The sequence below is a fragment of the Choloepus didactylus genome, chromosome 2 (genome assembly GCF_015220235.1).
Source record: "Choloepus didactylus isolate mChoDid1 chromosome 2, mChoDid1.pri, whole genome shotgun sequence".
Classification (NCBI taxonomy): domain Eukaryota; kingdom Metazoa; phylum Chordata; class Mammalia; order Pilosa; family Megalonychidae; genus Choloepus; species Choloepus didactylus.
The window spans coordinates 59815828-59827983 of record NC_051308.1 but is presented as its reverse complement, the minus strand read 5'-3'; the positions used below and the strand labels follow the sequence as shown (position 1 = coordinate 59827983).

Below are 12156 nucleotides of genomic sequence, written 5' to 3'. Positions count from 1 at the left end.
ACACATAATATCACTTTATTATGTAATACTGCAATGCATATTTCCTAAGAACAGGCTACATAACTATAATACATGTAATTTAATGTCAGTATAAAACTTTAATCTAATTTACAGTCTATTCCAATTTTGTCTATTGTCCATAATACTTTTTTTCCAGTATAGGAGCCATTCTAAAATCATGTATTTAGTTGTCTCATTTCTAGTCTTCTTTAAACTGGAATAGTTCCTTAGCTTTTCTTTTTCATTCATGACTGACATTTTGGAAGAATACAGGTCAGAATGTTCCTCAGTTTGGGTATGTCTGATATTCCCTCGTGATTAGATTAACGTTGTGATTTTTAGACTGGAATACTGTGTAAGTTGTGTACTTCTCACGTTATAGCCAGAGGCACGATATCTATTTGCCCTTACTAGATAATGTTAATTTTGATCAGTTGGTTTAATTGTTCCTCTACTACATGGTTATTATTTTTCCTTTTGTAATAAGTAATTTGAGAGGAGATACTTTGAGAATATGTAAATATCCTGTCCCTCTTTAAAGTTTTCCCTCATGTTAGACTGAGCATCTATTGATGATGCCTACCAGAGTTAGACTATGAAGGTTGCAAAATGGTGACTTTCTAACTCCATCATTTCTTCTATATTTATTAGTTGGCATTCTATTATAAGCAAGAGTTTTTCCTTCTCATCATCCATTTATCTATCATCTCTTTATTATCTGATTGAACTGATGAATTCTTATTTTATTTAATGAATTATAATATATTTCTTTCCATATTTATTTTTTAAATAAGCTTTTTATTTTGGAATAATCTTAGATTTACAGAAATGTTTCAAAGTAGTATAGCTTCACCCACTTCCCCTAGTGTTAACATCTTAAACAACCATGGCCCATTTGTCAACACTAAGAAAGTAACATCAATACATTATCATTGGCTAAACTACAGATTTTATTCTGATTTCACCAGTTTTTCCACTAATGACCTTTTTGAGTATTGGACAAGTGTTTTGTATAACGTCCCTTAATTTAAGTTTGTCTGATGTTTTTCTCATGATTAGATTGGAGTTACAGGTTTGGGGGAGAGAAAACCACAGAGGGGAGGTATCCTTTTCGTCTCATCATATCAGGGGGTACATGATATCAACATGATTTATCACTGGTGATGTTAACCTTCATCACTTGATTAAGGTGATGTTTGTCAGGTTTCTCTAGTGTAAAGTTCCTATTTTTCCCTTTCCATATACTATTTCTTCAGAAGTTAGTCACAAAATCCAACCCACATTCAAGGGGAGAGAAATTAAGCCCCGTGTCTGAAGGGAGGTGTATTTTCATATACTATTTGAAATTCTTCTGTAATGAAGATTTGTGTTTTATCCCCCATTTATTCATATATTTAATAGTTTATTGATATTAGTGTATGGACTCATGTATGTTTATTTTATACTTTGGTTTATAATCCAATACTACATTATTTATTTTGTTGCTCACATTGTTCCAGCTTTGGCCATTGGGAGCTCTTTCAGGTTGGCTCTTATGTCCCTTGGATATGTCCCTATCCTTTTGTTTTTTGAGCTCTAGCATTTTCCTGACACTACAGGATGCTTCAGGCTAGTCTTTTTTTTTTTCCTTGCCCCAGTCCTAGAATCAGCTATGTATTTATTTTATTGCTCAAATTGTCCCCCATTTGGCCAGTGGGAGCCCTTTCAAGCTGACTCCTGTGCCCTTTTGATATGCCCCATCCATTCATCCATCAATCCATCTTTCTATTTTTTTAAAGCCCTTTTTTACTTTTTTGGCACAATGAGATGTTTTAGGCTTATTTAGTACCTTCCTTGCCATAGTCCTGGGATGATCACCTCTTTCTGCAAGAAGTCCTTTTGTTGAGGAATAGTATTTAGAAACTAAAATCTGGGCACTAAGTAGCTCATTGCTGTGGAGTGTCTGCTTCTAGGTCCTTTTTCAGTAGAGAGAGCTCAGAAACAAATAAATATGTATGTAACAATTATCATGAATTCATACTTAAACTTCCAATTCCAGTCCATTTCTACTGGGTTCTTCCTTTGTTTTCCCTACTCCATATCTGAATCTCTCTTCCATCATGAGAACTCAGGCTTCCAGCAACATCACTATATTTACTTATTTGTTTAATACTGTGATACATATAAAATAGTTTCAGAATTGCTATGCCCATACCCGTATGATAAACAACCTTTGAGGAGTTTAAGATTTGTTTGCAATTCTTTTTTTTTCTTTAGATCACTAATACATAGTCACTATACTGTGTGTTAAGGTTACTTCAGTTTGTTTTTATATTTCCCACCTTCATTGTGGTTATTTCTTTGAAATCCATTTGGATTAATTGGTTTCTGTTTTCTTTTAGTTTTAGTGGTCTTTTTTCATCCTATCCTTGTTGATTTAATTTTATTTTTTAAATATATAGAACATGAACATAATTCCAAAAGTCACCCATTTCTATCTCATTTACCTCTTTCTCTTCCCACTTCTCATCAACTCTTGTGGGTAACCAATTTTCTTAGTTTCTGATTTATTCTTCCTGTGTTTCTTTTTGTAAAAGTAAGCAGATATATTTATGCTTCCTTACTTCTTTTCCTTTCTAACACAAAATATAGTGTATCTACTCTTCTGCACTTTGCTGTTTTCATTAACAGTATATCCTGGGAATCACTCCACCTAGTCCCTAGAAATATGCCTCATTCTTTTTTACTCCACTGTGTCCATGTACCATAGTTTCCTTAACCACTTTCCTATGTTTGGGCATTAAAGTAGTTTCCAGTATCTTGCAATTACAAGTAATGCTGCAAATAATCATCTTATGTGTGTACTTTTGTATTGCAGAGATACATTTTCAGGGTAAATTCCCTGGAAGTTGGATTGCTAGGCTGAAGGGTAAATGCATGTATAGTTTTGTTAGATATTGCCAAAATCCCTTCCATTGGAGTTTGTATTATTTCATTTCCTACCAGCAATTCAATGCAACTCTTGGGCTCTGAACAACTAAGAGATTCTTAAATATAACAGGTCGTAAATGACAAGTCGCAGGTATAATTATAACTAATTCCTGAAGGATGCCAGCTTCTTGAGGCCTCCCGTGGCCAAACCAGTCTCCTCCTGGAATGGTCAGAGAGCATCTGGAAGAAATTCAGGAATTACTCCACCTCCCAGAGTGATTATTAGGTACCCAGAAGAAGGCATAGAACTATTTGGGGAGTATTAATTGTGGATCCTAAAACAACTAGAAAAAATTAAGATGAGCTAAACACTTATTATTATAAAGACAATGGAAGAGAATATATTTGAAATTAGTATTATTCCAGAAAATCTGGTTTGCCCAAGTTGGTCCTGGCTATTAGTGGAAGATTTAAGAAAAATTTTCAAACTTACTTTTCATGTCTTCAAAAAACTCCTTTCTCATTATTACTTATCTTAAAAACAGGATTTGGGGTTGCAATTTGACCAGTTCTTCTCTGCAAACCAAAAATGGGGCAATTGCTGATCAATTTAGAACACAATTATCCTTTATTAAACCCTTGTGTGATATATTTAAACTTTTCAAAGCCCTAGTATATAAGCATGCATAGTCTAAAATATATATTTGTTCTTTTAGTACATTTACTTAAAAATTTTTTTTCAATTAGAGAAGTTGTAGGTCTATAGAAAAATCATGCAGCAAACACAGAATTCCCATCACCCCCCTCACATACACAGTTTTCCCTATTATTACCATTTTGCATTAGTGTGGTACCTTTGTTACATTGATCAAACAATATTATTATAATTATACTATTAACTATAGTCCATAGTTTACAGTAGGATTCACTGTTTGTTTTACACAGTCCTATGTTTTATTTTAGTCCTGTTTTACTTTTATTCTAGTAACATGTATGCAACCTAAAATTTCCCCTTTTAACTGCCTTCAAATATGTAATTCAGTGATGTTAATGACATTCAAAATGTTGTGCTACCATCACCACCGTCTGTTACCAAAACTTTTCCAATGCTTAACTGGTACAGAGTTTCTGTTGGAGGTAATGTAAAAGTACATTTACTTTTTATAGTCATGCTTCCTTCAAATAGCCAATCTATACAGTTTTAACCTTTTTCCTCTAATAGGATCGCTATCACTAACTTAGGCCAATGGAGAGGAAGGAGGAAGACCAGAGCAGTCTGAATTAGTAAAAGATCCAATTACTGAATATTTTACAAGAAATGTGGATAACTTATAGCATTAGAAACTCTGTTGCACACCTCCTTTATAAATAGTCCCAAATGATTTCTGGTTATCATCATTTTATATCTAATTAATTTTTCTAGTCTAGAGAACAAGAAAACCTTTGTTTTTGAAATGAAATGTGTTATTTGTAGGGAATTCTGACATATTTTCAGTGGCTTTCTGCTCTTTGGTCATGCTCTTGCACTTTTTATTTCTGTTATAACTGCAGCTGCCAAAAGTCTCTGATTAATTAGGAGGTTAAAATACCTCAAAAAAAGTAGTGGGGTTAGTCTTCCTGATGCAATAAGAAGATTGATTGTACATCTGTTGATTGGTGGGGGTCTGTTATATTTCTGATTCTTGAATTTCTTGAAAATACCCTATCTTATTTTCCAAATAACCTTATTTCTACTGTTAATTTATGTAGGAAAATCTATCTGCAGAAAAGTTAAATATGAATTTTAACTCAAACCCAATTTAGTTCAGTTCAACAAACAATCACAAGTTATTAATTCATGTTATCTGAAATTAGGTGTTTATTGTATTCATCTTCTTTTTAAAGAAGAAAATGTATATTCTTTGGGACATTCCTAGATAGTAAAATGAATAACATTTATGTTATTTTCTACTTACGTAGGTAATTGCTTACTTTAGAGACTTGGTAAGAATTTCTAACTGAAACTTTTTTTTTTTTTACTATTAATTACAATAAATTCCTTGTATAGTTGAAAGAAATACTCATCTTGGTACTTTCTACTATATTACTATTTGCTTTAAACTTACACTTATTGAAACAATCTTTCTTCCTTTCCCTTTGGGAAGAATATTAACTTATCAGACTTGGTCTACTAATGTCTAAGAGTAATAATGATTTGAAATCTAGCCCTAGAATCTTTCTACCTCCCTTTTGTGATAAAGATATATTTTTGAATGACATGTGATTCCAAAACGCAGAAATAAAATTCTTTGCTGCCAAAGTTGTACAGCATATCCCAAGGGTCCTAAACTAAATTTCTCTGTGGGAAAGGAGAAAGGGCCAGAGAGATAGTGGTCTTTATCATCAGGAACCCATATATTTTTAACTAAATTATTAATTAACATTTAAAAAATTTATGAGAACTATAAATTTAAAATTCCACTATCAGAAGCTTTACTACCACTTGTTAATTGAAAATAATTCTGATGGATTTTCCCTTTACCTTTTGCTTTCCCCTTTTGTCTGCTGCTTCCTCTGAAGTCTCCTTCCAAATGGTTTTGGAAACTGGTTCCAGTAAGTTTGCCTAGCTACTTCAATTTGCTCTCCAGAATTGTAATTATAGAATGGTATTGTTTATGTCTTGCTAGTATAGTGATTTCATATAATTATGTCAGTCACTGCATAGGATTGGATTTTAAGGTATTTTAATATAAAATGAAAGATCAAAACTCTAATCAAAGTTTGGATTAGAAGTCACTTGTAAACTAATTTAAAGGATAAGCATACTTTTGCTAATTTTGTCGGTATCCACAGACTATCAGTAGCTAAAAAAATTAAAACTTGGATATAGGTTTCTCATTAATTTGTAACAATTTTAGTAAGTGAATTTGAATGACATGTATAAATTATTGGTATTTTAAAAATAATCTTTTAGATAAAATATTTTCCTTCTTAGCCTGAATTGTAGGGGTAAGTTTTGTGGGATAAAAATGTGACAGGTTTTCTATGACCTGATCACTTTAGGACCTATATTACATCAAATTCTAATTTGACTTGAAAGGTTGATCTTTCAGGATTAAATTTCATGGTTAGGCTATTTAGAAAGAAATTTATATACACAGGTAACTTAGAACTATGCCATAATGTTGAAATACAGAAAATATGATGCCCCCCTTTAAATTCCAAATTTCCAGCTATTTAGAAGAATAGGGAATGTTTCCATGCAGTTAATTTATAATGCATGTAGGATGTTCAAATATAAAAGGCTCTATAATTATAGATAAACTTTTCTGGGGGTTGCATGTGACCTCAAGATTTAGAGTTGGTTTACTTGATATATCTTCTAGGATACGATCTTAAGATGTTTTGGCATGCCACCTGCAGTTCTCTGATTGTCTCATCTAAACCATGGATGTTTACTGCTAAAACCATATAAAGCTCTGTGTGTGTATATGTGTGTGAGTGCCTTGTACAGAAGTGCTACTTGGCAGAGGCAAATAGAACAAATCACACAGTTTAGTCCATTGTTCCATGACCCAGGATGTTCAGCTCAGTCCAATACAGATTATAGGCCACAAACAAGCTATTCCTAGAGAAGATCTAGGAGATTCGGACTGAGTCCAGGTCAATTTAGAGGATTTCCACAAGGCAGACTACTTTGTTTCTGGATAGCCAAAGAAAAGAGTGTAAGGATCTGGAACAGTGGTTACCAAATGTAAGAAAGGTAACTTAAGGCCAGAAGATGGTACTAGTTAATTTCTTTTTTCTTTCTTTCGAAAGGTAACTTAAGGCCAGAAGATGGTACTAGTTGATTTCTTTTTTCTTTCTTTCTCTCTCTTTTTTTAAACTGGTTGATTTTTAAACTATCTCCTATCAGCAAAGTGAGAAAGTCCTAAGGACTTTAAAAAAAAATCACTATTCAATTAGAGTCTATATATTACCTGTAAGTAATTTTTCTCTGAGTATAAGTACTCTGTGAGTTGGGAACAATCTATTAAACACACATCTGTAGCCCACAATGATTAACAGCAAAATCTTCAAGAGGAAAACATGTTCCATGAGTCTTGTCCTTAGGTAGCCAGTAAGAAAGAAGTAGGAATAATCTCCTTCCTTATTAATAAATATGCTTTTCTGAGAGATACCATTTAAAAGAAAGCCAACTCAATCACCAAATGTTAAATGTTCTCTTTCAGTAAATTTTCATGTTTCTACTTCTATTTTCATAGAAGTATTTTCTCTCATAATTATATTTTAATAATAAAGTATAGCAATGACTGGATTATATATTGTTATAAGGAAATAGTTTTGATTACTAATTTTAAACAGGGATTCAATTTAAATATAGTTAGCCTAAATAAACATAAATTTGCTAATAAAATACTTCAATATTCATTGTCACTAGATCTTCAGCATTATTTTTCTTGGCTTTAGAAGAACTAACAGCTGATAATAAGAGCTAACAATTTATAATTGCTTGCTATGTGCCCGGCAGTGTGCATAGCACTTTATGTCCATCATCTCATTTACTCCTTCAGTGATCCTTTGAAATAGGTACCCTTATTATCCCCATTTTACAGATGAGGAAACTAAGAAATGATAGTTTAAGCAACTTGCCCACCATCACATTGCTAATAAGTGGCAGAACAGGGATTTGAACCCAGGTAGTCTGACTCAAGAGCTTGTTCTCTTAACCACAATGTTTTATAATATGTCATATTTTTAGAGAACTGTCTAAAAAATTTTTATCTAGCCACATCCAAGCAGTCTTTTAAAAACAAAGATTTCTTTTTCTGCGGGAGAGCAGAAATTCTGTTTGCTCTGTTATTGGTTAATGTAAACCTGAACTGAGAGGGTTTTTTCTGCTTCAAAGTTGTATACTTGTATTTGTGTTATCGTAACACTAGAATGATAAACCAGAAAATTTTGGTGAGATTATCCCTGTTTTTAAAAGTGATGTTATTATTGCCAAATTTCCTCTACCCATCCCCTGATTTTGATAACTCTAGTCTTTCTTTCTGTTCCCATAGTACACTTGCTCTTTCCATGTAAGAACTTTCAGTCTAAATTAAATCTAACATTAAAGTAAATGGGCTTTATTATATGCAAGAGTAGAACTGATGATTTCAATACAAAGTATTCAAAATCTGTTGTGTGATACTTCTTATAGCTGAGTTTAAGCTAAATGTCACTTCATGTAAATTAGCAGTATAACATAATAGTAAGTATTTAGTATTGAAAATACAGTGCTGTCGCTGTGTATTTAACTTTGGTAAAGTAATATCTAATGTTATCCAGAAGAGAAGGATGTCGGTGAGTAGTTCTCATTTCTCGATATATATATTACTGGTATATTATCATCTATAGTACTGATTTTTTCCTATATGTTGCTCAGTACTTATTGTATCTCATTTTTTTATGTTGTAGGCTCGTTATAGGAAAGAACAAACATTGCTTAAGCAATTGCCTTGCATTCCACTGGTAGAAAATTTGTTGAAGGATGGTACAGACGGTTGTGCTTTAGCTGCCCTTATTCATTTTTACTGTCCTGATGTTGTCAGATTAGAGGGTAAGTGTTCCAATGAAATATTTCTGTGTCATATATATATAGTAACAAATATTTTATATAACAACATTTTATAAATAATGAAGGCTTTATTAAAGAGTATGTATAATTTATGGAAACATGTATGTATATATTTATACATAATCCTTGAGGAAAACAGTTGAGAAAAGGAGTCCTTGGTTTCCAAGTCCTTTTGTATAATAATCATTATATTTTTATATGTATGTATGTTAAAGCAGATTTATGTATTTGTACTAAATCACTACTTACAAAGTGGATATGAAATGTTATATTATCAAATTAATCCAAAGTCATCACCTTGCTTTTTTCCTCTTTGAAGATATTTGTTTGAAAGAAGCGATGTCTTTGGCTGATAGCCTGTATAATCTGCAGCTGATTCAAGAATTTTGCCAAGAATATTTAAACCAATGTTGCCATTTCACCCTTGAAGATATGCTCTATGCTTCTTCATCCATAAAGGTAAATTAATTTATTCTCTGTTTCCCTTTGCTTTTGTGCTAGATATATAAATGGACTTGCCACCTAAAGCTTACAAATTGACTATCAGTCAAAAGAGCTCTTGAGAAAATAATTTTTGTTTTATTTTTCTGCTTATTTATATTTTTGATACATTATTAGCTACATGTTTCTTTTATAGTACAAAATCAAAATTAAAGTCATAGTACAAAATTGATCCTTTGTCCTCATATTGGCAGAATAGAAAGCCATTAGATGTTTCTAATAGATAGATGCTAATAAATAACAAAAGTTCTTCTTTATAAGTAATGAAGTCCACTTTTACTTGAAAAATGTTTTAATTTTTAATAAAGAACTTAATTGAAAAGTAAGTATATGTACTGCTTTCCATGATGCTTTAATATGTATTACACAGTTATATAAAATATGACATCCTTGCATATTTTTCTGTGTATACGGAATCATTGAGTATGAAAGAGAAACCTAGTTGGCTTATTCCACTGAGTTGTACATAATTGTTCTTTAGTTTTCCGATAATTTGGAATTCGTCACCTTTATTGTCATTTGACTGTTGGCCAGTATTTGCTTTCAGATTTTGTTCAAAGAATAATTAAAATTTCACATGGGTGGTATCATTTCCTTAACTGTATAAATGGAATATATTTTATTTGTGTTGACATTAAATGTTTAAAAAGATAATTACAAATGGATTTTGGAAAATTAGGTTGGGTTATTAATTCTATATTTTTAACATTTTAAGGATTATTTCTTATCCTTCAACAATTTTTTTAGTAATATTGGTATTAATATAAAGTGAGTACAGAAATTGAAATGTTTTATAATTTAGTCCTAATGACAGTTTTATAAAATCTGGAACTACAATATAACTGTAGTATAATTTGTGGAGAGTAAAGACTTTGGGGGCTTTTTTTTTTAATTCCCAAAGAGCGAGGGAAAGTTTAAGTGTTTAAAATATTGAGTAATTTATTTGATAGTCAAGATTTATTTTTTAAATGCATGGTGAGAGATACATGCACATGCTATCTGTGAAAATATAAGCACAGGCAGCCCCCGTGGTTGTAATTTATGTATTGGTAAACCAGTGGAAAGCAGATTGTGAAAACGAACTGAGTACATCTACTGCTTTCACAGAATTCTAGGGTTGTTTGCAGCTACACACAATTACTGCTAAGTGATTAATGTGCATAATTTGACAAAGCTCTAATGCAAACATTACCTGAAGAAACCACAAGATACAAGTGTGTAAAGTTATTAAAATGAAAAGAGAAGCAGCATTATTTAAGTTTGTCAGAAAATGTGAAATGGCAGAAATTGGAGATTATTTTAACTTTCGGAATGTTTCAGGACCCACACTAATATTTGACAGATATTTAGTGAGAGCCTGTTATATACCAGGCACTGTGCTAGGGCTGGCAGATTTGTTCATTTATTCATTCATCTACAAATATTTATTGAATGTCTACATGTGACAAACACTATTCTCAATTATGGGCATAGAGCAATGAATAAATCAGACCAACAAAACAAAACAACAAACAATACCTCCTTTCATGGTGCTTACATTCCTGGAAGACCTCCATAGCTTGGCAGAGGAAACATATTTTTAACTAAATAATGACAACACAGTGCTGTAGTAGAGATGTGAACCGAGAATAGTGAAGCATAACGTAGATACTGTGACTTTCAGCTTTCAACAGGACCTTGGAATATGTCTGGGAGGAAGGAATCCTTCAAGTCCCAGAATTTAAGATAACCCCTTACAAAACCTTGAATGAGAAAGAAAGAGGGAAGGATACATTAAAACAGTCTGGAAATGAACCTTTTACAAAGGAATTCAATTTTATTAGCTGATAACATTTGTCCCTTACTTCAGAGTATCACATATTGCCTCTAAGCTTTTATGCCATTGTTTACTGTCATTCTTTCAAGAAATACTTATTGAGCACTTTTTTTTTTTTTTTTTTTTTTTTTTTACTCTGGAGAGGAACTCTTTGTATCATTCCTAATCTAGGTTGCAATGCCAACATCAATAGAAACTGCTAAACTCCTCTCACAGCAATGCCAGTGCCTTGTGATTCTTTACAAATTCTTACTCTCTTGTATCTGTCTCTTTTTCCTTTGCCATCCTCTGGTTTAGTATTACCAGAGGGTAGAAGATAGAGTAAATACTAAAGGCATTTCCAATATAAGTTACTATTCCTATTGACCCAAAACAGTGCTCATCCCCCACTATCTGACATATAAAAAAAAAAAAAAAACCTTGATCAATTTTGAAGGTTTACACTTTACCACTTGGAAATATTTTAACCATGAACAGGACAGGAAGATTTTCCTTTTCACTAGCAGAAGTTTCTTCTGTTTCATTTTTATCAAAATGGAAGTGAGAAAATATGTCTACATATATTCTGGTTAATGCTTTTTCTGGTACTTGCCTGATAGAAAATTTATATACTACTATAATCTCAAAGAAAAAAATCATCTCACTAAATACATTGAGACATAAGATTAACTACATATGTTTAAGTTGTATACTTTGTACTTCCAATAAACAATATATAGCCCTTACATTTAGGTCAGCTTAGCCTGGACATGATACAGATATAAAGAAATTTTCTTAAATCAGGCAAATGCAAAATAGATAATTGTCCTCAGAGAGGGCTTTTGTCACTTTCTATATTCTTTTCTCCATTATTAGAATCACAACTTTGACTCCAGTTGGAGCATTTTACAACTTCAGGCCTTCCCCCTGCTCATGATGCAGGGTACCCAGTTGTCACTTTGTTAACATTAATAACAAGTGTTTATGAGGGAGTAGGGAATGAGCACTCTCTTCCCCTCTCAGTGGAGGTATCAACTGGTATGGTCTTTTTAGAGGGCAGTTTGACTTCACCTAAACAATTTAAAGTGCACTGAAGGCATGTATAAGGATTGTTCATGACAGTGAAAGTTGGAAACAATCCATCTTAATAGGGGCATAATTAAAATATCTTGTAATACAGTTCAGCTGTTTAAAGGATGGAGGTAAAGGTATTTTTACTGACACAGAAAGCTCTCCAAAACATTAAGTGAAGAAAGCAGGTAGCTGGTATTACGTATAGCATGATGCAATTTATGTATTTTTTTAAATCTTCTTTCCTATTTTTACGCAAACTATACATATATATAGA

The 12156-nt window shown here is 32.2% G+C and overlaps 1 protein-coding gene across 5 annotated transcripts in view; it reads left to right on the top strand.

The window, feature by feature from the left end:
• CAMSAP2 (calmodulin regulated spectrin associated protein family member 2) overlaps positions 1 to 12156 on the top strand; it is a 133777-nt gene that overhangs the window by 101810 nt on the left and 19811 nt on the right. For 3 of the 5 annotated variants that reach the window (XM_037825077.1, XM_037825074.1, XM_037825073.1), the window contains 3 exons: positions 5470 to 5502; positions 8353 to 8494; positions 8832 to 8971. In XM_037825077.1, coding sequence (XP_037681005.1) covers positions 5470 to 5502; positions 8353 to 8494; positions 8832 to 8971 — 315 coding nt within the window. The remainder of the gene's footprint in view (positions 1 to 5469; positions 5503 to 8352; positions 8495 to 8831; positions 8972 to 12156) is intronic. The other 2 variants (XM_037825076.1, XM_037825075.1) reach the window with 1 other exon arrangement.